Raw genomic sequence first — 24,777 nt, 5'->3', positions numbered from 1 at the left:
CACCTTGTAGCCTCTTAACATTGCTGTGACTCAGTTTCCTTGCCAGTTAAGCGGGGGTGAGAATCATACCTACCCCACAGACTTGTGGGGAGAATTCAATACAGTAATACATGGAAAGCATTAACTGCAGTGCCTAACACATAGAAGGCATTTAATCAATGCTAAGGAGAACAAAGGAGTCCAAAGAGACAGAAGGAAAAAAGAAGAGCATCTGACTAGGTACGGAATTCCAGATAGTCTATTTTCTCCCAAACTCTACCTACAAACTCCTCGATTTTAAAATGGCAATAAATGCACACTAAATCTTCTTTGTTTATTGTATTAAAGGGAGAAAGTAAAATTTAAAACTTGGTCAGCTCTGCCAGCATGTAAAAACCAATCAAATTATATAATGAAACATCTTTTTTTCACCCCTAAAAAGATACAAGAGTGTACTTAACACAACAAAAAAGAAGGAACACCCACTTTGGCAAGGAAATACTTTCATTTTCAAGATAACAAAAACGTATCTTGAAAACTGTTCTGCCTGGATTGCATTGGCCAATAAAAACCTCAAATCTGTACTTTGTAGCATATAGTGGAATGTGAGCACACTTACTTCTCTCTTGCCTGTGTCATTCACTTCCAGTGAGGTTCTCGCTCAAGCCCAAGACACAGCCTGCCAAGAACCTACTTCTTAACTGTAAGTACTTTGAAATGAAGCACTTCTTTAAAAGCTTATCTTAGCACTGAAAAAAAAAAGTCTTCTTTACCAGTATTTGATTTCCTTTTTTTTTTAATTTCTAACATGCTGTATTTTAAGGTTCAGCTGAAAGACCAATGTTTTCTTATCTAACTGCTTAAATTTAGTCAATTTAGTCAAATTCAACATGTGCCAGGCATATGGGAGATGCCATGCTTTTTAAAGTAGTATAAGATGTTTTGAATCCTTCATCAACTCTGGCTTTCAGCAGGAACACATACTAGGCCTTATGTTTACTAACTTGATCATTAATTTCACTCTATTTCATTCACAGGCATGCTTGCTTGTGCCAGTCGAATTTCTTTGCGTTTTGAAACTATTTTGCTTGTTGTTGGTTTTCTTGCCATTGGAAATAGAAGACAGGATTTTGCTACTAAACATGAGAATCCTTGAATTTTCAGTATGAAAGTAAGAAAAACAGACTAGAATGCTTTAAAATTAAATTCTGGTGCTTTATGTAAATGTGTAAAGAAAGATAACCTCCTCACCTCACATTTATCAGCTTTTGAGATGAGAAATTATGAAATGCAAATGTTTTAATCAAAGTAAAAAAATGAAAAGTTAATCTAAGTGATATATTTAGTACCCAGATTGATTAAATTAATAATATTGATGTCAATCCAATTAATACATTAATAAGATAATGGTCTGTCCTTCTCAAGAGTAAGGTGTTCCAAGGCAGGGGAGTCAGGTACAAGGTTGGTCATAACTAAGACTAATGGGTGAAATTAAGATGTTTAAGATGTTTAAAATGTAAGCCAAATCCTGCAAGGTTTCTGGGCATTGAGGTCATTTCACAAAAGGAGCTTTCTAAAGAGAGGAGCTACAGTCCCTCTTCAAAGCTTGTCCACCGAGTTTCCCATTTAAATTCCCCTTGCCTCCATTTTTCCTTTTTCCTGAGTGGCACCAGCCAACATTTTTCATCACTCTCTCTGCTCCCATGGTATCAAAGATGTATGAAACAAAACACCTCTATGGTCATTTAGTGATGGGCAGAGCTGCTGGCCGTGGAGCGGGAACTACTGACGCTCCTTAAACCCTACCAAACCCAACACAAGGCTTTCACAAACACTGGACGCCTGCCCAGTAAATGTTTGCTAAAGGGGATTGGATCTGTAGTTATTCTTCACAGAAGAGAAATGAAAATACCCAGGGCTGTGAGTTACAAAGTGTGCTCTGTAAGGTCACTGGCGCTGGAATCTACTGAGAAGCCAAGGCTCTGCACGGGCAGGTGGTGCTGAGGTGAACAGGGCTGGCTTAGTCTGTGCTCCTAGGTGAGCTGGAGGCCTCAGCATGGGCTGCATCTGCCTGGCATTTTTCTAATTCTCATCAAGTTGTAGCTCCGCAGAAGGGCCACTTTTCTCTACTTTACACGACAGCATCTCATGGCATAGTGGCAGCAGCCTTGAGGGTGTGCGGTACAGATTCCTGGATCCCAGTCCACCTCGCCTAAGTCACAGCCTCGGAGTATAGTCCCCAGGAATCTACATCATAAACTAAGTCTCCAAGTAGCTTTTACGCACAGGAAGCACTGAAGGCCACTGAACAGAGGAGACAGGCTTGTAGACTAGGTCCCAGAAATTCTTAGAAATATCACTGGGCACTGAAGAGATTCCAGGGGAGTTGTCTTTTGTTCTCTTCCACCACCACCCCCACCTCCCCAGTTCCTGCTGTTGCTTTTACTTTGAATGGTTAAGGTTAAAAAATTACTGGATACTTAATGGCTAAAGCAGAGATTTGCAGTTGTTTGGCATATTTTGTTTCTATTTCACATTTTGCTACAACCTAAAGGATCCCTCGAATTGTGAAATGATATTTAAACCACAGAGCTACAGAGGAGTAAGTGTGTTTGTTTTCTCCTCTGTTTTATAACCGTCAGGGAGGTACCTCTTGAATAAAACAATCTCACATGAGAAGTCACAAGACCTCTTTCAGAAAAAGCTAAATTGGTCAAATGGAAGTGTGGGATGCTGATTCCTAGGGCTACTCTTCCAGGGGAGCTGGATGGAGCAGCCTTCTTCCTGCTGTAGGTAACCTTCACTAGAGATACACTCTGAAACCTACTGAGGCCCCCACTCCCTGCTCGGTTCTCTGTACTGAAGTCCACAGAAGCACCTGGGTCTCCACAATTTTCCATATTCAAAACAGGAAGTCAAAAACTGTGAAAGAAACAGAAACCGAGAGCTTTGACTTTAGGGCTGAAGACTGTTTCGGACCCCACACAGGTTTCAGCTGTAGACTTTCCTACAAACTAACTGGCAGTCAGCACGTGGACGGATTTTCCATGAAGCTGCTCACTACAAAATGTGCAGATGATCGCTGACTGAACTTCAGATGCTCTGGTCTCAGGCTGCTATAAGGGCTAACTCCAGCCTATCTAAATACACACGTACTTAAAGTACACACTGAGCGAGGACACTCAGTTGAAGGAAAGGATGATTCTATAACTGAGGCAAGTTTCTATACTGAAATCTTCAGATTGCTGTCATTGTATTAAAAATCACAGCATAGACTTCTTGAAAAAAAAACAACTTAAATGAACATGTTTTTCCTGAGAGAGATCATGGAAAGGATATTCATCATTCATTCATGCAACTGGTATTTATTGCATGCCAGTTGTGGTGCCAGGCATTGGCTAGGGGCTATGGAGAAGAAAATACAGACAGCTCTAAGCTATACGAATAATCAGCATGACCCTTTACATTCCTTCTCTCTCTTTTTTTTTTAAGTCACTAGGTTTGCTTTTGTTTCCAAATGGGTATTTCTTGTGTTGATTATAAAAGGAATAAATGCTAACCATAAAAACAGAAAACCAGATAATGCACAAAATTACAAAGATAAAAATAAAAAATACCCATCAGCCAATTCCCTAGTGATAACCACCCAACATTCTATATAGCCTTTCCTGTCTTTTTCTAATGTTTGATTATTAAAAGGAAACGCAAAAGAAAATCTGACTGAACATTTTTTTAAAGCATTTCCTGCAATGCCTCTTCTTCCCAGGCCTCAAATATGGGAAGCCATCACCCAAAACTATGGTTTCTATCATCTGTGTACTGAGGTTTGCGATATAGAAAAGACCTAGATCCTAGGATGTCTGGCGGTCTAAAGCAGCTCTGGGAAGGAAAGCCATTGCTTAAGTGGTTTCCAGGGCTGGGCACTAGCCAGTGTCTGATGTGCACCAGCTCCAGCTGGCATCACGCATTGACACCGCGGTAGCGGGCGTGTTAGTGGGCATCTACTGCGTGCGAGGCCTTGCGCTAGGCTTGTAAGATACGTCAGCGAACACAGCCCACAAAACTGTGCCCTTGTGGAGCTTACATTCCCGATTGGGAGCTTCCTGTTCCCCCAAAAAAGCTAACTATTGTAAAAAACGGTGAGCAACAGAAATGGCATTGCAATTTCTTTACTTGCTTCTTTGTGAAAGAACGAGTTTGTTTAGAGAGTTGTGGTTGCTTCCCGTTACGATGAAAAATAAGCCTGCGCACCACACGTAGAATCTGGAGCCCACCTCAGCGGGGCGAGGTGGGTGGGGGGCTGGGGTGGTCGTTTCTGTCTTACCTCCCGATCAGTGAGCTGATCAGCCCACCTATCTGATGATAACTTTAAAAAATGTATTATATATGCCTGGTGAGACTGGGCGACGGGTGCCGGGAGGGAGAGGCGCCCGACCCTGTCCCCGGTGCTCGAGCGCCACGACACGACTGCCCGGCCGCTGCCGGTTCCCAGCAGGTCCGGTGCGTCCGCGAGGTGCAGCCACCTTCAGCTGGCTGTCCCCCGCTTACGGCCGACCCTGCCCGCGGGCTCCGTGCTGGCTGCCCTGGAGAATTCGGGGGCAAATGGGACCCTGTTCCAGCAGAGGAGACAGCCGGGTCCTGGGAGGCCGAATGTGGGGACCAACTGGAGAACACCTTCCGCGCCCGCAGGCCGCTCGCAGTCACCTTCCCGAGCGGTCGAGAGGTCGAGAGGTCAGCGCGGCTGAGAAGCCACACCCCGGCCCGCCCCGCACCTGCGGAGGCCACAACTCCCGCGTGCGCCGGAAGCGGGGGCGGCGGGCTCTCCGCCCTGAAGAGAACCACAGGCTGCGGAAGGGCAGGGAGGGAGGGAGGAAGGGTGTGATGGCTCGACCCAGCGTGACGCCCGCATACCCTTCCGCACTCACCCTGCCCTGCTCTTGTCGCGGCCTCCTTGACCCTCCTCCCTGCGAGGGAGTCAGAGCACAGCCAGACGCAAGGTCATTCGCTCCAACACCTGAGGAGCCTACCCTTACCCTTCAAGATAGACTCCTCCCCGCTACATAGACACCCATAAATGACGCACCCCCGAAACGATCGCCCCCACCCCGACCCTCCGGCTGTTTGTTCACCTACTAGAACTTCCTTCCGCATTGTTTTCTGTGAGATTAACAGTGTTTAAACTTTTATTGTAATAGAGCAGTAAAAGGCCATTATGGCACCAATCAATCAATCAGAAATCAAAATCAAGCGCCACTTTAATGCATATAAAAGAACAAACAATACATTTTTAATCAGCTTCAACTATTCCGAATGCATTTTATGGTGTTTTACACAAAAAAGAAATTCTTTAGAATGGTTCCTAATAATTATAAGGGGGAAATGAAACCACAGTTCAAAAATCTTATTATGGCTATATTTGCATTATATACTACTTGGGTTTAGGGATATATTTTTCTAGTGTTTGTAGCAGATTGCTTTTGTATTTTTCATTCTAAATCCTATGGGGCTCTTCTCTCCCCGAATTCTCTTTTATGTTTTGTTTTGTTATTTTTTTAGAAATAATTTTAGATTTATGAAAAATGTTGCAAAAATAGTACACAAAAAAAGACAAACAATAACAAATGCTGGCCAGGATGATGGAGCCCTATACAAAATGCAGCCGTTTTGGAAAACAGTTTGAAGCAGTTCTTCCAAACACTATACGTGACCTTGGTGGTATAGTGCTTAGCATAGCTGCCTTCCAAAATACTAAGCATAAAGTTACCATTTTGACCCAGCAATGCCACTTCTAGGTGTACACCGAAGAGAAATGAAAATAAATGTTCGCACAAAAACTTGTACGCAGATACTAATAGGAGCATTATTCATAATAACCACAAAGTAGAAACAACCTGAATATCCATCAACTGATGAAAGGATAAACATGAAATGGTGTATCCACAGAATGCAGTATGATTCAGCAGAAAAGTACTGATAAACACTACAGCATGGATTGTTGAAAATCTTAAAAACATGCTAACTGAAGGAAGTCAGTCACAAAAGACTATATTCTGTGATTCCATTTGTATGAAATGTCTAGGATAAAGCAAAATAGTAGAGACAGAAAACAGATTAAATGTGGTTTGGAGGTGGAGGTGAGAGGAAATGGGAGTGACTGCCAATGGATATGGCTTTTCTCTGGAGAATATGTGACACAATTAGATTATGGGGATGGTTATACAGTTATACACTCTAGTCACTGAACTGTATCCATTTTAAATGAGTGAATTTTATGGTATGTAAAATATATCTCAATAAAGCTATTTTTAAACTAGCACACAGCACACACACGCCTCACCTAGGTTTCCTGATTCTTAATGTTTTACATAACCATAGTACAAATATTGAAACCAGGAAATCAATGTTGATAAACTACTAAAAACTAATCTATAGGTCTTGTTCAGATTTTACCAGTTGCCCCACTAATGTCCCAAGGAAGAGAAAAGCAGCCCTTGCCATCCCAGAGCTGGCCCAGTGCTGTGAGCTAGGCTTTGGTGTTGCTGCAAGTTGGCCGGGCACCCACGCTAAGCCTTTTTCTTTTTCTTTTTTTTTTTTTTCTGAGCTATAATTGACATATAACACTATATTAGTTTCAGATGTACAATATAATGATTTGGTATATTGTGAAATGATCACCACAGTAAAACTAGTTAACATCCATCACCACACAGTTACAAATTATGTTTTCTTGTGATGAGAACTTTTAACATTTATTCTCTTAGCAACTTTCAAATAGACAATTTAGCATTATTAACTATAGTCACCATGCGGTACATCACATCCCCAGGACTTACTTATTTCACAACAGGAAGTGTGGGCCTTTTGACCGTCTTCCCCCATTTCGCCCACTTTCCACCTCTCACCTCTGGCAACCACCAATCTGTTATCTGTAACCATGAGTTTGGCTTGCTTGTTTGTTTTAGATTCCACAAATAGGTGAGATCATTCTGTATTTGTCTTTCTCTTCTGACTTATTTAGCTTAGCATCATGCCCTCCACGTCCATCTGTGTCGTCCCTCTCACCTGGTCTTGGTGTTCTCTGGCACATGAAACAACCTCACAGAGTGTTAACATGAGATAAGGCTACACCGTGACCATGATGGATCAGAGTAACAACGCTAGCACTCCATAATCGTATTTGAACACAGATGAACTTTAATCATCATCCAAGCCACAAAATACCAAACATTTCCCTTTCCTGACTCACATGAGTGATTGCTAATATAACCTATTGCAGAGTTAGCCTTGCTCTAGTCAGCACCTCCTATAGATAAGATTCATTAATATACCCAGTCATAGTATTGTGTCCACTTTCTAGAGCATGTCAAGATGTCCCATTATTGATAATATTAACTTTGATCATTTGACTAAGATAGTGTCTGCCAGGTTTATTCAGTAGAAAGTTGCTGTTTTTCCCTTTGTAATTAGGAAGTAGTCTGTGGGGAGATACTTTGAGACCATGTAAACATCTTGTTTCTCATCATACTTTCAAAGTCTAATTTTTGCATCCATCCATCCAAATCTTGGTTTCTAAATACTGTTTTTCAAATTTTAAAAGCCCAAGTTCATTGGAGAAATGGTTGATTAAAAGGCTGGGGCAGGGAAAGTACAAGATAAACCTGAAACATCTTGTGGGACCAAAAAATAAAACAGGGTGGATTAGAAGCGGGACCTCAGAACCAACTGGATGGCTCTTCCAATGCTACATCTGGAACAATTTGAGCAATGATGCAATTTTAATATTGTCTAGAGAAACTATCCATAATTCTATGCTGATATAAATAAAAGAATTTTTAAATGAGGGAGAAGGGGATAGTGCTTTCCTACAGTAGAATTCCCATTAATGAATGTGAGAGCGGGAAATACAAGATCACCATTTGACAAACCCACAGTAATCATTGTTATAGACCCTCTGGGCATGCTGTGCCTCCCTCCTTAGTAGAATAAATTCTTTAATTTTGTATGCCTCTCTGAGTAGAATTTCCACAGCTGTGTTGGAGTGGTCCTTAAAGACCCCACAAAGGGGATTTACTCCCCTATTTATAACTCTGTGTGTGTGTGTGTGTGTGTGTGTGTGTGTTTGTGTGTAAATAACCATGAGTTCATACCTCTGATTCTAATGCAACAGGATTCATACTAGCTGTCCTCCTTTTCTTATTTGTAATTTCTTTCTCTGACAGTGCAGTCTCATTATCCACAATGTATTTACTTGTTCAAGCTAAATATATATACATATAATATATATAAGTATATATATAATATATATATAAATATATATATGGTACATATACATGTTTCAGAATTGCTAGTTTCTACCCCTGTGAGAAACAAGTTTACTAACTGAAGTACAATACTTACGTCAGTTATTTTTGTCTTCAGCTTTACATTATATATTCAAAATACTTTGCAAAGTTATTTAGTTTACCCTTTTCTTCCCCAGTCCCTTCCGTGTGGTTGTAATATTAATTGTAATACACTCAGCTCTGTTACTGTTTATATTGCACTTTGGACTCCTCCCACGTTCTGATTGATTTTAGTGATCCATTGTGTGTTGACTTGATACGTGAAATATTAGCATGGCCGGACGAGTCAGAGTCAAACGAAACGGCACACTGAGAGTAGTGTTGCCCCCACCCCTGCTACTCCATTTCCATTCTCTCATTCTTTCCGTCTCCTTTACTTTGAACATAAGAAATTTCATTTGTTCCTGGTTCACTCTTCCTGTACTTCTTATTTCACAGCTGAACAGATATAGTATGTTTTCTTATATCCCTTTATTTCTTGTATAAAGGATTTCATACCATGGGCATTCTTTTGTACATTTTTTACCACTTATATATATCCTGGATGTCACTTCATGTTAGTTTATAGAGCTTATCCTCATTCTTTTCTTGGCAGCTCATTCTTTTCATAACACTGCATTGTGCGAGTGTACCATAGTTTATTCAACCTCTCTCCCATGTATTGTTTACAATTATTTCGTAAAAACAAGCAATGCTGCTATGAATAACCTCATGCATGTGTATTTTTGCATTGTTGGAGGTGTATCTTCAGGATGAATTTCTAGGGGAGGGATTACTTGGTCAAATGGAAAGTGTTTACATAGTTTTGTTAGATATTGCCAAAGGTCCTCCCAGAATGGTCGTACCAGTTTGCATTCACACCAGCAATATTTTAGAGTGCCTGTTTCTACACAGCCTTGCCAAAAGACTGTGTTGCCTTCTTTCTAATTTTTGCCAATCTAAGTGTTTAATTTATATGTATTTAATATTGAATGAATTTGAACATCTTTTTTACAGATCTATTTAAGGGTCATTTTCATGTCACATTTTTTGTGAATTATCTGTTCCTGCCTTTTTGTCATTTTTCTCAACCTTGGGGCTTTTAAATTTCTCTCATTTTAAAGTTTTCTTAAAATACTTAATTCAAATTTAGTCCTTGTTTTCATTTTGTTCTTTTATAATCATTTTATTAAAACTTAGAAAAATATGTGGCATTTGCATACCACACTCACTACTGGGAAGGGAAATACCTAGAGCTATCTTCTAAAGGTGATAATGTTTGATACAAACATTTAAAAGAACATTTTAAAGTTTCTTCCTTCTTTCTAAAAAAATAATAAAAATAAATTTGTTTTATCCTCATCCAAAAACACTGAATGTTCTTCCCATGAGGCTGTTTGCTAGGACTCAGAGGACCATCTATAAAAGTAGACCTGGTTAATTTACAATTAGCTGTGATGAAGCCTGCGGAGATTTAGACATGTTTGAACCAACGCTGATGCATTTTCAGTTGTGTGGAGAAACACTCAAGATGTTGTTCTGTTTCATATGCTGCTCTCTTTTTGTCCTCAGGAACTACCAAACTAGCCAGGTGTCACTAAGCAATGCAATCAAGAAAGAAACCAGCTAACTCAAGAAATAGAAAAATTACAAAGTAATAGGGGACAGTGGAAGTTATCTGCTTGCTTTTGAAACTGTTCTATGAGGGGAATAATGTAAGAAAGCAAATAGTACAATCACATTGCCTGAGTATCTGGAGGCATTGTGTTTTCGATTTTAGTATTTTTCTTTTGTGCTTTTTAAAACATGTCCTGAAATCAACTTACTTCATTAAAAAAATAAGAACTAAAAAGAAAAAACCAAAAAATGAAAAAAAAAAAAAACAAAAGCAAAACAAACAAGCAAAAAACACCTACAGAAAAAAGAAATCTGAAGTGGAAATGTATTACACCTCAGTGTCTAGCACACTGTAAGTGAATCAAGCATAAAATAAGTATTTAATTTAACAAGGCAATAAAAAGTAGCTTCTGTGAGCCTAGCATTGAGCTTGGTGCTAAAGAAATAAATATAAAGAGAGGGTTCCAGTTCTCAAGGAGATCACAACACACCAATGGCAATGCCATCTGTATGTACTAAGTGTTCTGATGGAGTGGGGACTCTAAAGCTGAGGGGCAAAGGCAGGAGCAGGGACTGTGGAATGAGCCCGAGAAGGATTTGAATTTCACAATTCACTCAAAGTCTCTGAGCATCCATTTCCTCATCAACTCAAGATAATAATTCCTACCTAATAGGGCTGTTGTAGGATTAAGTGGACAATGTGAGTCTACTAGTGCAGTGCCTGACATAGAGTAGAATCTCTGTGACTACAAGCTCATACAATTGCCAATAAACGTTTGTGGAAATCATCAAAAGCAGCTCCTTACTGGGTGCGCAGGGTACAGCTTAGTGTTAGAGTGCATGCTTAGCAGGCACGAGGTCCTGGATTCAATCCTCTGTTAAAATAAATAAATAAATACCTAATTACCCCCAACACACACACACACACACAGTTCCTTGCTACATTTTTGTACATAATTAGCCACTCTCCCTTATATTTATCTGATTTTTTTTAATGTTCATTAAACTCATCCCCAAGCTTTATCTCATTTAATGCTCTCAATAAGCATGAGAGGTGGATAGGTCAGAAACTATTTCCATTTTACAGATTAGTAAATGGAAATTTAAATGAATAGTTAAATGACTAGTTAAATGACTAGGCTGTTCAATGACTAGTTCAAGATCACACAGTTTAGGAAACTAGAATTTGAGCAAAGATATTCTCATTCCAGATCAGATCAATGTTCCGTGACTCTGCAGTGCCTCTCATGATGAAGAGAAATTAGGACTAACCTAACAAAATGTACTTCATAATAATCTTTACTGGGGTACACTATAAGGGCTTGCCCCTAACACGTGTCAAGGGTCTGGCAAGTCAGCACTCACAGAGGGATACAGGCTCCAGGTAAATTTGAAGAGAAAAACCAACTTGGATGCAGAAAGATTGGAGAGGACTTCTGTGATATTGTGGTTTATAATAGGAAATACATATTTGGTCTTCATTCCTGTTCATAGCACAGAGCTTCTAAAATCTTTGGAAATTCTTAAGAGGTAAGACTCATAAAGATGTCTTATTATTCATAGCAAGCCCCTCTCAACTACAGAGGAGTTTATGCTAATGAAGTGACTTTTGGAAAGCCTTGAGGACTGGGGCTGGTTGCCAGGGAACCAACCTGTGATTAGAGGTTTAGAGCTTTTAGCCCTACCTCCTAGTCTTCCAGGAAAGGGAAAGGAGTCAGAGATTGAGTTCAGTCACCAATGGCCAAGGAGTCAATCAATCATGTCTATGTAATGAAGCCTCCATGAAAACCCTAAAGGACAGGGTTCAGAGAGCTTTTGTGTTGGTGTGCTGGGAGGGTGGCATACCCCAAACTCCACAGGCTCTGAACCTCACCTTCAGTATCTGTCATCTGGCTGTTCATTTGTATCCTTCAATATCCTTTATAATATATCAATCATCCAGTAAGTAAACTTTTCCTGAGCTCTGTCAGCCACTTCAACAAATTAATCAAACCAGAGGAAGGGGTCATGGGAACCTCTGATCTAGTTGGTCAGAAGCACAGGTGATAACCTGGACTTACAATTGGCATCTGAAGTAGGGGAGGGAGAGCAGTTTTGTGGCACTGAGCACTTCGCTTGTGGAATCTGACACTATCTCCTATACACAGTTGTCGGAATTGAGCTAAACTGTAGAACCACGTATGGTTGGACCCCCCCCCCCAACATGGCAGTTCTCTTCTCTCTGAACATCTCTTGCTCAACCAGCCTCTGCTTCACCTACACCCAACTCACATGACTGATCTTTCCTCTTAATCACATGCCTAATCAAATTCCTAAATTCCTATGTAATTGCCCCTGGCCCCAGCTAGAAAGTGTTCTAAGATTTGGATCAGAACACCTCCACCACCATGATAGCTTTTCAAAGAGGTGGTGAGGGGTATGCTCCTCTGCTGGTTTCCTTGGTAACCAATGAGCCAACCTGGGGGCTAAGACTATTGCTATGTCCTGCCCACCACCCACTGCACATGGTGGGGCATCACTCCAAGACCTTTTTTCAGACATGTAAGCTCCCCCATCCACTAAACTATTGAGTTCTCTGTCACTAGCTCCGGGATCTTCTTTTTGATCTAGAGGCTAGGCAAGCACAGGGCTTGCAAGCCTATGGGGTGCAGCCCAATGGACCCCCAGCAGGTGTTGCAGAATTGCTTAGTGTGCAAAAAGCTGCCACACGTTCAGTGATCACAAGTGAAGTAGAGTGTTCTGAGAGTAGACAGAAAACAGGAGAGTTTTTTTCTTTACAATCAGAAACAAGTCCATAAAAAAGGAAACATTAAAAAAAGGAGAAAGAGGGAGAAAGGTGTGTGTGCACAGAAACTTAGGATGGTGCAGTTTTAGAGAGTCTGTTTCCCTTATTTGCTACTTCTGGCTGTTGGTTAAAAAAAATACACAATGTGGGAGTTGAGAGTTAAGTTTTACTTGGGGCCAAATGAGGGCTATCGCCAGGGAGACAGCCTCTCAGATAGCTCTGAGGAAGTGCTCGGAAGAAGCAGGTGGGGAGGTCAGTATATGTGTGATTTTAGTGAAGAGGGATATGTGCAGTCAAGCACACATTTTGGCAGAAAGTTTCTGCTAGTCGTAAGGATCAGATGTCTTTGTTAATGATTTTAGTTCTTTTCTAGAAATGAGAAGATGCAAGAAATTGGGCTCATAAAATCTTCTGCAAATATCGAACTATCTGAAGCCCTGTTCTGCCAGTTTCCCCCAGAGCACAGAGTGTCTCATTCCTGATCTCCACCCTGAGCTCCCTTCAAGGTGTGTTGAAGGTCAGCCACTGCAGTAGCTAGAGACTTCATTCTTGTAGAGCCAAATGGCGAGTGACAGGTTGTAGTTGGCATGGCCATAGGTGTCCTCATTTGTTTCCCTGTCTTGTGTGCAGACTAGGCACCTGCTTAAAAACAGTACTTGCAACCGTGTTACATTCCCTGTACTTCTAGGGGAGCATTTTTACCTTTTACCACTTCAGTGAATCTCTTCCCCCAGGGAACGCTGCAGAAATTATGTTCTTCAGGGACTAACAAGCCACTTGATCTAAATCTCCTTACTTGCCTACAAAGCAGAGTGCCTCAAAACAGGCTTCCAAGAGCAACCTCCAGGCTACTGACACTAATTTTTTTTCCTTTCAGATCACAGCTACTGAAGATTCGGTATCCAAAATGCAAGCTGCATCCCCAGTGGTCATTGTGACTCAGCCTACAAGTGGTCCAGTACTTCCAACCTCCAACTGGCAGACGGGCATGTGTGACTGCTTCAGCGACTGCGGGGTCTGTAAGTGCTGGGAAAAGGGCCCCGGTAACTGACATGGAGGCAAATTAACAGAAACCAAATCCTCCCCTCATTCCTCCCTTATCATGTAATAAAAGTTCCTGACCTACTCCTCCAGGGCACCCTGCATGTCAGGCAACGCTTTATTAACAGAAAATGCCTGTACTGAGTATAAGGTAATTCTTCTCCTTCCTTCAAAGAATACTTTTATCCTTAAAAATAAGTGCTGGGTTAAAATAACAGTGTAAAAGCAAATGACTCTAACCATGCACAAGCTTGGCCTAATGATTTTAAGTTGACTGTGCATTATATAGAAGAGATGTTTCAAGCTTAACTTGATTTTTTTTTTAAAAAAGGCTACTCTTGTTACATTTAAATTCAACTCCTTATATTATAGTTCCATTGTGTCCAGTACACAAGGGATAATTTTCATCCATGGTTTCAGCATGAGCTCAGAGAAGAACTATTTTAATTTAGGGCTTTTAGGCTTTTTATACACATAAGAACAAAGAATTTTAAAGGCAATTAACTTCTCATTGGGTAAAATATCTCTGACTCTGTTTTTTGTTTTGCTTCATTTCATTTTCTGATGTCTAAGTGACTTTCTGAGAAAAGGAAGTTTGAGGGTGAGATGAAAGTGTCAGAGGTCAAATGCGTGGTTCTCAACACCAAGCAAGAAACAAACAAACCTACCGACCAAAAAAAAGTTTGCTCTGAGATTTTTTTTGCCTGTTTCAAATCTACACCATGTTCTGAGACAGGGAAGAAAATCTTGTTAACCTTTAACTTAGCAGTGAAGTTGAAATTCGGAATCAAGTTAATAATTACATTGCAAAGCATAGAAGGAAAGGGTTACCCGGGAAATGGAACAACTGGGTTTGTTGATTTGCTCTCATTGTCTTACTGGAGACCTGGAGTCATGAGTTACACTTCTCAGGACATTAGTTCAACATCTGCAAATCATAGTGATAATGAGACTACAAAACTGAAACCTTCTAAAGAGGAACATTTTAATCCTCCAAACCCTAGTATTGTTCCTCAAGTAAGTGAATTACATGTTCTAATATGAACTTAATAGTTTCATGGCAGGATTCCTTAATTATAGATCTGACCACATCATTCTTTCTTTTTAAGATATTTCAGAGGTTCCTTATGACTTTCATGACCCACTCTGAGGTCTCATACTTCTTCACTGTCCTGTCCCAACCTGCCTTGTCTTCTAGCCTCATCCCCATCCCATCCCTGGGCTCCAGCCATGTTGAATGAAGACCAGTCATTGCCAAGACATGCAGGTTATCTCAAAGAGGCTTTTTTCCCTTTTCTCTACCTGTATAATCCCTAATCTTCCTTCAATATTCAGATCAAGCAATCTTTTCTTCCCACAGCCTAGGAGACCCCATTTCTGTGGGTGACACCTAGGTGTCTTGAGTAGTTCTGCTGGAGAACTTTTCATATTATGTGACTTCCCTACTAGACTTCAGACAGAGGCATTGTCAGCACTGAGGACAATCTTTGGAACATGGCTAGGATTCAGTGAATCATTCAATATGTATTTGAAGGCGTTCCTACAAAAAGAATACAGACTTTCCAAGGTGCTGTCACTCCTAAAATGATTAGATGGGGAGAAGGGAGAAGCTAATGCAATGTTGAACAAAGTAGTGCTGATTAACTTGGCAGCAAGGTATGTGCAAATGCCCAGGATGTGGGCTGCCATTCATGAAGGCAAACTAACTTTCGACTGCGTGGGGGGCGGGGGAAGCAGGGGCAGAGTGGAGTCATTTGCGCCTCTGCCTTCATGTGTTCAGGTCTCTGTGGCACGTTTTGCTTCACGTGCCTTGCGATTCAAGTTGCATCTGACATGAACGAATGCTGTCTGTGTGGAACAAGTGTCGCCATGAGGACCCTCTATCGGACTCGATACGGTATCCCGGTGAGTCTCTTACAATACTGTGTCATTCAAATCCGCACCCACAATCAAAATAATTGCTATAAACATGGAGGCCCTTTGATGGTATCCACCATCTGGATTGGATCTGTAGGCGCTTCCTAGCTTGTGCAACCTTGTATTCCATTATTGTAGCAATAGATCCTCTGATTATGTGACTGCTTTCCATGTATCTGTGAAAACCCTAGAGAATAAACGTCTCATATTTGCCATGTATATTATACAATGGGAGAGGATTATTCAGAGCCTACTATGGCTCAGGTACGTTACCTATATTACATCACTTAATCTTTACATCATTCCTATAAAGTAAGTAGGTCCCCACATTTGCCAGATGAGGACTTTAAAGTTTGAGAAGGTCAAGTAACTCAGGCAAAGATACGCACTAGAGTAAAGGGAGTCAGTATTCAACTCCAACTTTCCACGCCTGCATATTCCATTACACCATAAGCTTCACTTTATGTATAGAAGATATTAGTGCTCTCCAGAAACAGAACCAAAAGGAGATATAGATGACATGGATATAGATAAATATAGAGAGAAAGAGATGTCAAGGAATTTACTCATATTATTGTGGGGGCTAGCAAGTCCAAAAAGCAGGACAGGCTGACAGGCTGGGAAGAGTTGCAGAGTCCAAAGGCAGCCTGCTGGCAGAATTCCTTCGTGCTCAGGGGAGGTCAATATTTTTCTATTAAGGCCTTCAACGAATTAGACGAGGCCCACCCACATTACAGATGGTTACTGTAAGTCTGCCAATGTAAATGTTAATCTCATCTAAAATATTACCTTCACAGAAACATCTAGAATAGTGTTTGCTTGAATATCTGGGCACCATGGCCTAGCTAAGTTGACACATAAAACTAACCACCACAAGGAACAAATGAAATAGAATATTATAGGAACTTATTTTATTCCATTGAAATTATTTTACTTTTTCAGTTAAAAAAAGTATTTCTTAACTGTAAAAAATAATAAACATATAGGTAATTTTATGACAAATTCAAACACAGAAATATATAAAACAAAAAGTGAAAATATGACTCCTTTACACACAATGCCACTACTCAGTGATTAAGCCCTATTAATCATCAGTGTGCATTGCTATCCTTCAGGGTTTTTCTCCTATGCCTATAAGGCATCTGAATATAAATTAGATGTGGCTATACCTACAGATCTAGACACATGGGGTTTGGGGTTTGGGGTCTGCAAGCCTCTTTTATTTGTTTTGTTTTTACTTTTTAAAATGGGTTCATACAAAAGAATATGAAGATGAATATATGTATGTATATGCATGACTGAGACATTGTGCTGCACACCAGAAATTGATACCTTGTAACTGACAGTAATTGAATAAATTTTTTTAAATAGGTTGATATTATACTATAATCTGTTTTCTTTTTTCTACATAATATATGGTAGACCCCTTTTATGTCTGTAATACAGATTTTTTTAATGTCTACATAGTATTCCATCATATAGATAATTTATTTAATCACTTCCTTATTGGTGGAAAGTTAAATAATATTGCATTTTAAATAGTTGTCCATATATGATTTGTACAAGCACTGGTATTTTTGTAGGCTAGTGTACTACATTAGATTGATAGATCACAGGGTATGCACATTCAAAATTTGAAAGATACTGTCAAATACTCCTCCAAAAAGATTATACCAATTTATAATTCATTAACATTATATGTGTGCCAATGTTTTTTTTCCATTTTGTCCATCAGAGAGGCAAAAATGATATTTCTTTCTTGCTTTAACTAAATTTTTATTAGATAGATCAAGCAACTTTTTGAAAATTTACTGTCCTTTTTCACTTCTGTAAATTATCTGTACATACACTTCGTTCATTGTTTTATTGGGTTGTTTGCCTTTTCTTATCGGTTTGTAGGAATGCTTTATTTATTATGTTATGACTATTTAACATGAACGTTAGCAAATTTTTTAAAGGCTTAGTACATGACCAACTTTTTAAAATGCTCCCTGGGAGTTTGAAAAATCAGTAACAGTCTGAAACTAGAACTCTAGTTGATTTTAACAAAATTTGGAAGATTAGAAGAAAGAGGAAGAAGCAAAGATATCCTAAAGACTTTGTTGGTCTGGCATTGATCGGTAAATATAATTTTTTAAAAAAGAATCTTATTGAAGTATAATAGACTACAATAAACTGCATATATTTAAAGTGTACAATTTGATAAGTTTAGATTATGAATGTACCTGTGAAACCAACCTCACAGTCAAAATGATGCACATATTCATCACCCCCAAAATTTCAGTCACACCCCTTTGTAATCCTTCCCTCTTCCTCTTCTCTCTTCCCTAAGTAACTCAATGTGCTTTCTGTCAGTATAGATCAGTTTTCATTGGCTACCATTTTATGTAATAGAACTGTACAGTGCATACTATTTTGTGTAGCTTCTTTCACCCAGTATGCATATTTTGAGATTCATCCAAGTTGTTGTGTTGTGTACAAGTTAACATGTGTTAAGAGGGTTGATCTGATGTTAAGTATTTTTAACACAAAAAAAAAATTAGAAAAAAATAAAATATTTGAATGGTTATTAAGCACATAAAAAGATGTTCAGCATCATTAGTCATTAGAGAAATGCAAATTAAAGCCACAATGAGATACCACTACATGCCTATTGGGATGCTAAAATTAATCAGACTAAACCACACCAGGTGTTAGCAGATATGGAGGAACTGAAAATCTCATGTACTGCTGGTGGGAATGTAAAATCAGTTTCTTAAAAAGTGAAACATATACCTACCATTTGGCCCAGTCATTCTGCTCCTAGATACTTACCCAAGAAAATACATATCCATATCAAGACTTGCAAATGTTCAGAGCAGTTTTGCTTGTAATAGCCAGAACTAAAAACAACCCAAACGTCCCCTAGTGGGCGACTGGATAAACAAATTGTGATATATTCATATAATGGAATACTAGTCAGCAATAACAAGGAATGAAATTAGAAGTTCTAGATTTGCAGATACAAACTAATACACATAAAATAGATAAACAAGTTTATACTGTATAGCACAGGGAACTATTTTCGATATCTTGTAGTAGCTTATGGTGAAAAAGAATATGAAAATGAATACATGTATGTTCCTATATGACTGAAGCATTGTGCTGTACACCAGAAATTGACACATTGTTCTCTGACTATGCTTCGATTAAAAAAAAAAATATATATATATATATATATAAAAATAACAAGGAATAAACCACTGATATACACAACAACTTGGATGAAACTCAAGATAAATATAATGTCAAGTTGTGGGTAAAAATTTAAGGGGAGGTCATTACTAACTGGATAAAAATTAGTTATGGAACATCGAAAACTACTAAAGGGAACAAAAGGAACCAGGAAAGATCTACTCAGCAAAAAAGAAGAAGAAGGAAAAACAGCATCTAGTGAATACCAAACATGAAACAGTTCGGCTGTCTCATGGTGGGAGTGATTTAGATTTCTCAGCTGTACTAAAATGTCTTTACCTTTTATTAATTCTTTTAGTGTGTTTGTGGTGCATCTTAGGGAGTCTGACCTCTTATGAGATAGGTGAATAATTGCCCACTTATCTCGCCCCTCTTCTCTCCGCGGCCCCTAAGCCCGCACTAGGGTCCTCTGTTAAACTGATCTTCAGGCGGTGCCCCGAGGGAAAGCCTCAGCTGACAGCTCTGGGCTGGCCCAGCTGCTCAAGCTGGCTTCAATTAACCTCTGGTCTCTCGTTTCCCAGCCTCTTCTTCCTCTTTTCTGAGCTCTAGGTGTTTGGTTTGCGGTTTATCTAATGCCCTGCCCCTGACTCTGTTAGGTTTCATGTTCCTTAGCTCTGTTTTACTTTCTCCCTCAGTGTAACCCCTCTGCTTCACATTTTTCAAAAATTGCTCAAGATTTCTGGCTCACTGAATTGCCCCGTCCCTGCTTTCTAGTACGGCTTTAATTTTATTTAACAAAGTTCTTCAAGCACATAGTTTTTCAAATTATCTACTTCACAAAGTTTGTTAAGAAAAATTATAGTGCCCACATTTCTCTCCACTACTTCCTCTTCCCTAGAGCTGGTCTTTGGGTGTTTCCCCAAAATCATAGTCTTGTATTGCTATTGCTACTTTCTGACTTTTCATTCTGGGGCTTTGTCTATGTACCTCCCACTGTGGAAGATGAGATTTTAGTTGTCTTCTCCCCTTTCCTCACTACAGACATGCACCTGACCCCTGCCTCACTTCTTCCAATATAGTTACATATAATTGTGGTTAAATCCATATTCAGTATTTATATTAGGGCACTTATGTTTGCTCTTCAGAGTTGAGTCATGTAATGAACTATGACTGCTTTTTCTACCAAATTTTGTTTTTCGTAGTGTTAATAACTCTCAGCTTTTTCATTAGTTTTCCATTTACTTAGCAGTAAGTCAACCCCAAAACCTTTCCCAGTTTTCTAAATCTCTTCCCAGAACATTCAACACATCAGACAGTCTATCAATTTCGTCTTCATGATGACATCACTCCCTGACCTGCTACCCTTGAACTAGTTGCTCTTCCCTCCCGGTGCTTTGCTTGCACCCTGGGATCTCCTTCATCACGGCCTGGAGATGCCATTAACCTCTCTCCCAGGTTAGGCTCCGTTTCTTATATCTCGTATCTTCTTCTTTCTTGGTCTGCTCCTTCATTTTGGGCGTGGTATCTTCCTAGAGGAAGCATGTGGGAGAAAAGAATTTTGAGATTTTACTTCCTAAAACTCTTTATTTTACCTTCATATTGATACTTTGATGATACTATCTTTTGTTGTCAATATCACAAAGTATAGGAAAACATTTGATGTCATAAAAAGAGACAAGAGTTACATGGAGAAATCAACAAACATTTCCCTAAATGTACCCATTCAAGCTCTGAATTCAAGGGGTCAATGCCTTTTGCTTCTCTTCAAAATGTCTTGAAAATCCACAAGTTTTCATTTCCAAATAGGTGGATTTTATATTTCTATTTCTTTTATATTTTCAAACAGGGATCCATTTGTGATGACTTCATGGTGACCCTTTTCTGTCCTCAATGTTCTCTTTGCCAAATCAAGAGAGATATCAACAGAAGGAGAGCCATGCGTACTTTCTGAAAAAAATTAATGGTAGGTCCCCAAATCTGTGAATGCTTAGAAATATAATTACGAGCTTTTTATATTACAACAATTCTTTAAGTCTCTTATATGTTATCTTAATATAAAAATTGATTTTGATTTCTTTTTATGAATAAGATAGCTGGACTAGCTTGCTTTGACATAAATCACAGCAATATTTCTCCCAAACCAGGTCCTAGAGTAATAGGAATAAAAGCAAAAATAAGCAAATGGGACATAATTAAACTTAAAAGCTTTTGCATAGCTAGGGATACCAGCAGCAAAATGAAAAGACAACCTACAGAATGGGAGAAAATATATGCAAATGATGTGACTGACAAGGGACTAATTTCCAAAATATACAAACAACTCTTACAGCCTAATTTAAAAAACAAGAAACCCAATAAAAATTTTAGGACAGAAGACCTAAATAAATCTCTCCAAAGAAGACATCCAGATGGTCAACAGGCACATGAAAGGATGCTCGACATTGCTAATTATCAGAGAAGTGCAAATCAAAGCTACAATGAAGTATCACCTCACACCAGTCAGAATGGCCATCATTAAAAAGTCCATAGTGGGGAGGGTATAGTGATAGAGCACATGCCTAGCAGGCATGAGGGCCTGAGTTCAATCCCCAGTACCTCCATTAAAAAACAAATAAACCTAATTACCTCCCCCCTCAAAAAAAAAAACAAAAACAAAAACAAAATTTTAACACAAAAAAGTCTACAAATAATAAATGCTGGGGAAGGTGTGGAGAAAAAGGATCCTCCTACACTATGGAGTTCGGAATATAAATTGGTGCAGCCACTATGGAGGACGTATAGAATTTCCTTAAAAAACCAAAAATAGACTTACCCTATGATCCAGCAATCCCATTTCTGGGCATATATCTGGAGAAAACTATAATTGGAAAAACACATGCATCCTAGTGTTCACAGCAGCACTATTTACAACAGCCAAGACATGGAAACAACCTAAATGTCCACTGACAGATGACTGGATAAAGAAGATGTGAGACACACACACACACACACACACACAATGGAATATTACTCAGCTATAAAAATAATAAAATAATGCACTTGCAACAACATGGATAGAACTGGAGGTTGTCATTCTAAGTGAAGTAAGCCAGAAAGAGAAAGAAAAATACCATAGGATATCTTTTATATGTGGAATCTTAAAAAAAAAAAGGCACAAATGAACTTATTTACAAAACAGAAACAGATTCAAACATAGAGAACAAACTTATGGTTACCAGAGGGGTAAGAGGGTAGGAAGGGATAAACTGGGAGTTCAAGATTTGCAGATACTAACTACTATGTATAAACTAGGTACACAACAAGTTTATACTGTCTAGCACAGGGAACTATATTCAGTATCTTGTAGTAACCTACAATCAATTAGAATATGAAAAGGAATATATGTATGTATATCTATGACTGAAGCATTATGCTGTGCACCAGAAATTGACACAACATTGTAAACTGACTATATTTCAATTAAAGAAATAAAACAAACAAACAAACAAACAAACTTAATTACCTCTCCCCACCCCCCCAAAAAAGAACCTTTCTTTCTAATGTTCTTCTGGGCTTCCCACCAGTTAAAACTATCAAGAAGGCAGAAGGCAGGACAGCATTGCTGGCCTCCACAGGTCAGCCTCCCAGGGCACCAGGCAGTGCGGACAAGGGTAGAAATGGATTGGATGGGGCAAACAGGAGATTTCTGATGCAAGGTGTGATTTTAATAAATAGAAGTGGGTTTTACTTCTTATCAGCAACATTAGTGAACTACAGAAGCCAAAAAAGGGGAAAACATCTGTGTGAGCTTAGTTCAAATCTGGTAGGAACAGATGATCTAGGTAGGAAAAGAATGAGAAGTGAAAGCTTTCTAAAAGTGAGCTGGGGCCTTGGTGTATCATGTAGTGGATACTAGGCTGATGACTTGGCCTTTTATTTGGTGAGCATTGGGGAGGCTTTAAGTAAGGGAGTGACATGTGCGCAGCTATACTGTAGAAAATTAATCTGATAGTGAATATTCAAACGGACTGGACAGGATGAGGTCAGAAGTAAAGATGTGGCCGTACACCATTTCAATATTTGTTTATTTAAATAATCACAGAGACAATTTGGATAAAAGATCTACTCACACATACATAATAACAAATCCTGGCATTGGAGCTTTTTTTTTAAACTTGAGAAAATTACCTTACTGATTTCTGAACTGGTTTGAAGTAAAATACCTTGGTGACCCTAAGGCCTGCTCATCAACTCAGACCCTACATTATTCACTGACAACAGAGCTTTAGATCCTCAAATAAATCCTCAAATATCTGAAACGGGAGAATCAAGAGACCAAGATCAAACCAAAACGTGGTTTATGTTAAAATTTAAAAAAAAAGATTGAGACAAAGAGATACAGGTACCAACTGAAAAAGTTCCCAATAGCCAAAACTGGAACAATCTGAGCAACAAAATAAGGTAGTATTGGGTTAAAATCAACTCAGATTATAAAATAAATATCTGTAAATCCATACTGATATAAATACCTGATTAAATACATAAATAGAGGAGAATAGACAAATCTCCCAGGAGTACAGGATTCCAAATAATTTATGTAGGTACTCCTCCCTCAAGGAGATGGAGTGTAATTCCCCACCCCTTAAGTGTGGGTTTGCAGAGCAACTGCCTTTCAAAGAGTGTAGTATGCAAAGGGCGAGGGAAAGAGTAACCTCATGGTGGAGAAACCCCACAAAACTACCTCAGGCAACTAACATCAAAGTCAACATCATCGGTGGTGTCCTTGAGAGCAAGTACCCCTGAAATGATGTGATGAATTGACGCATCACCTCTGTGATCGTCCTCGCAAAACCCCACAACTCTAGTCTCACCAGGGGCAAAACATTACACAAACAAAAATTGAGGTCCATTCTATAAAATATGTAACCCATACTCCTCAAAACTGTCAAGGTCGTTGAAAATAAGTAAGGTCTGAGAAACTATCACAGTTTGGAGGAGCCTAAGGAAACATGGTGACTAAAGGTAACATGCTATCTGGATGTGATCCCGGAACAGCAAAAGGAAATTAGGTAAAAACTGAGGAATGTAAATAAAGGATCGGCTTAGATTAAAAACAATCTATCGACACTGGTTCATTAGTTGTGATAAACCTACTAAAGTAAGATGTTAACTAGTATAGAAACTGGTGCAGGGTATATGGGAACTCTCTGTACAATCTTTGCAACTTTTCTATAAATCTAAAGTGATTCTAAAATTAAAACTTTATTAAAAATAAAAAAGTCACCTGAGGAAATTTAACCCTATTTTTTGTGTGTCCCTTATAGGTGAAGAGCTTTTTTTAAAATCCTTTTTCCTGTGGTCTCTCTTGACCTGTTGAAGAGCACTTACTGAAGCAGCTAAAATCAGCTCCACACCTCTTCAGCTTGCATGTTTCTCCACTCTTGCAACTGAAGTATAATTGATATGTTTAATCACAATCAGTGGGGTTAAAAATATAGAACTTTGGTTTCTTTTACAGGAATACTGTCCTTTAGTGATGCTAAATGATCCAGCTTGGTTTCTCCTTGCTATTAAATTTTCTGGCTTATAAATTTTGTATTACATTTAAAGTATCAGTCAAATAAAATATTTTACTAACTCAATTATTTGTGCTTCTTTGCTTTCAATAAAATGTCTTTATGTTATTACTGAACTTCAAGGGTCAGTCTCATAATTTTGTTCTCATAGTTTGGTTTCCTAACAGGAGATTTTGATTCACAGCAACTCAGCTCTCTTTCATCTAAGAAGTTTAAGAGAGAGAAAGAAAGACTACAGGTAACTATTCTAAGACGCTTAAGATACCATCAGCCAACACGGTTGCTCTTTTTCATGTTATCTACGAACACTGCTAATGCTGACAAAACAACAATGCACTGTGCTCTGTTTCCCAACTGCATATCTGATGGTTTTGTTATTACGTTATTG

General features: G+C 39.0%; 1 protein-coding gene across 1 annotated transcript; it reads left to right on the top strand.

Moving 5' to 3' along the window:
- Positions 1-551: 551 nt before the first annotated feature.
- LOC102542585 (placenta-specific gene 8 protein-like) lies at positions 552-24,455 on the top strand. The gene is made up of 5 exons (XM_006198196.4): positions 552-682; positions 13,580-13,721; positions 15,524-15,648; positions 20,681-20,797; positions 24,138-24,455. Exons 2-4 carry the CDS (start codon positions 13,610-13,612, stop codon positions 20,783-20,785), a joined length of 342 nt encoding a protein of 113 aa, XP_006198258.1. The 5' UTR covers positions 552-682; positions 13,580-13,609; the 3' UTR covers positions 20,786-20,797; positions 24,138-24,455.
- Positions 24,456-24,777: the final 322 nt, after the last annotated feature.

This window comes from Vicugna pacos, chromosome 2 (assembly GCF_048564905.1).
Source record: "Vicugna pacos chromosome 2, VicPac4, whole genome shotgun sequence".
Lineage (NCBI taxonomy): Eukaryota > Metazoa > Chordata > Mammalia > Artiodactyla > Camelidae > Vicugna > Vicugna pacos.
The sequence above is the reverse complement of the archived record's forward strand: the minus strand, read 5'-3'. Positions and strand labels throughout refer to the sequence as shown.

Coding starts and splice junctions, on each gene's coding strand:
- LOC102542585 (XM_006198196.4), top strand. CDS start 13,610: ATGCAAGCTGCATCCCCAGTGGTCATTGTGACTCAGCCTACAAGTGGT. Junction 13,722..15,523: donor CTTCAGCGACTGCGGGGTCT/GTAAGTGCTGGG, acceptor TCATGTGTTCAG/GTCTCTGTGGCACGTTTTGC. Junction 15,649..20,680: donor GGACTCGATACGGTATCCCG/GTGAGTCTCTTA, acceptor ATTTTCAAACAG/GGATCCATTTGTGATGACTT.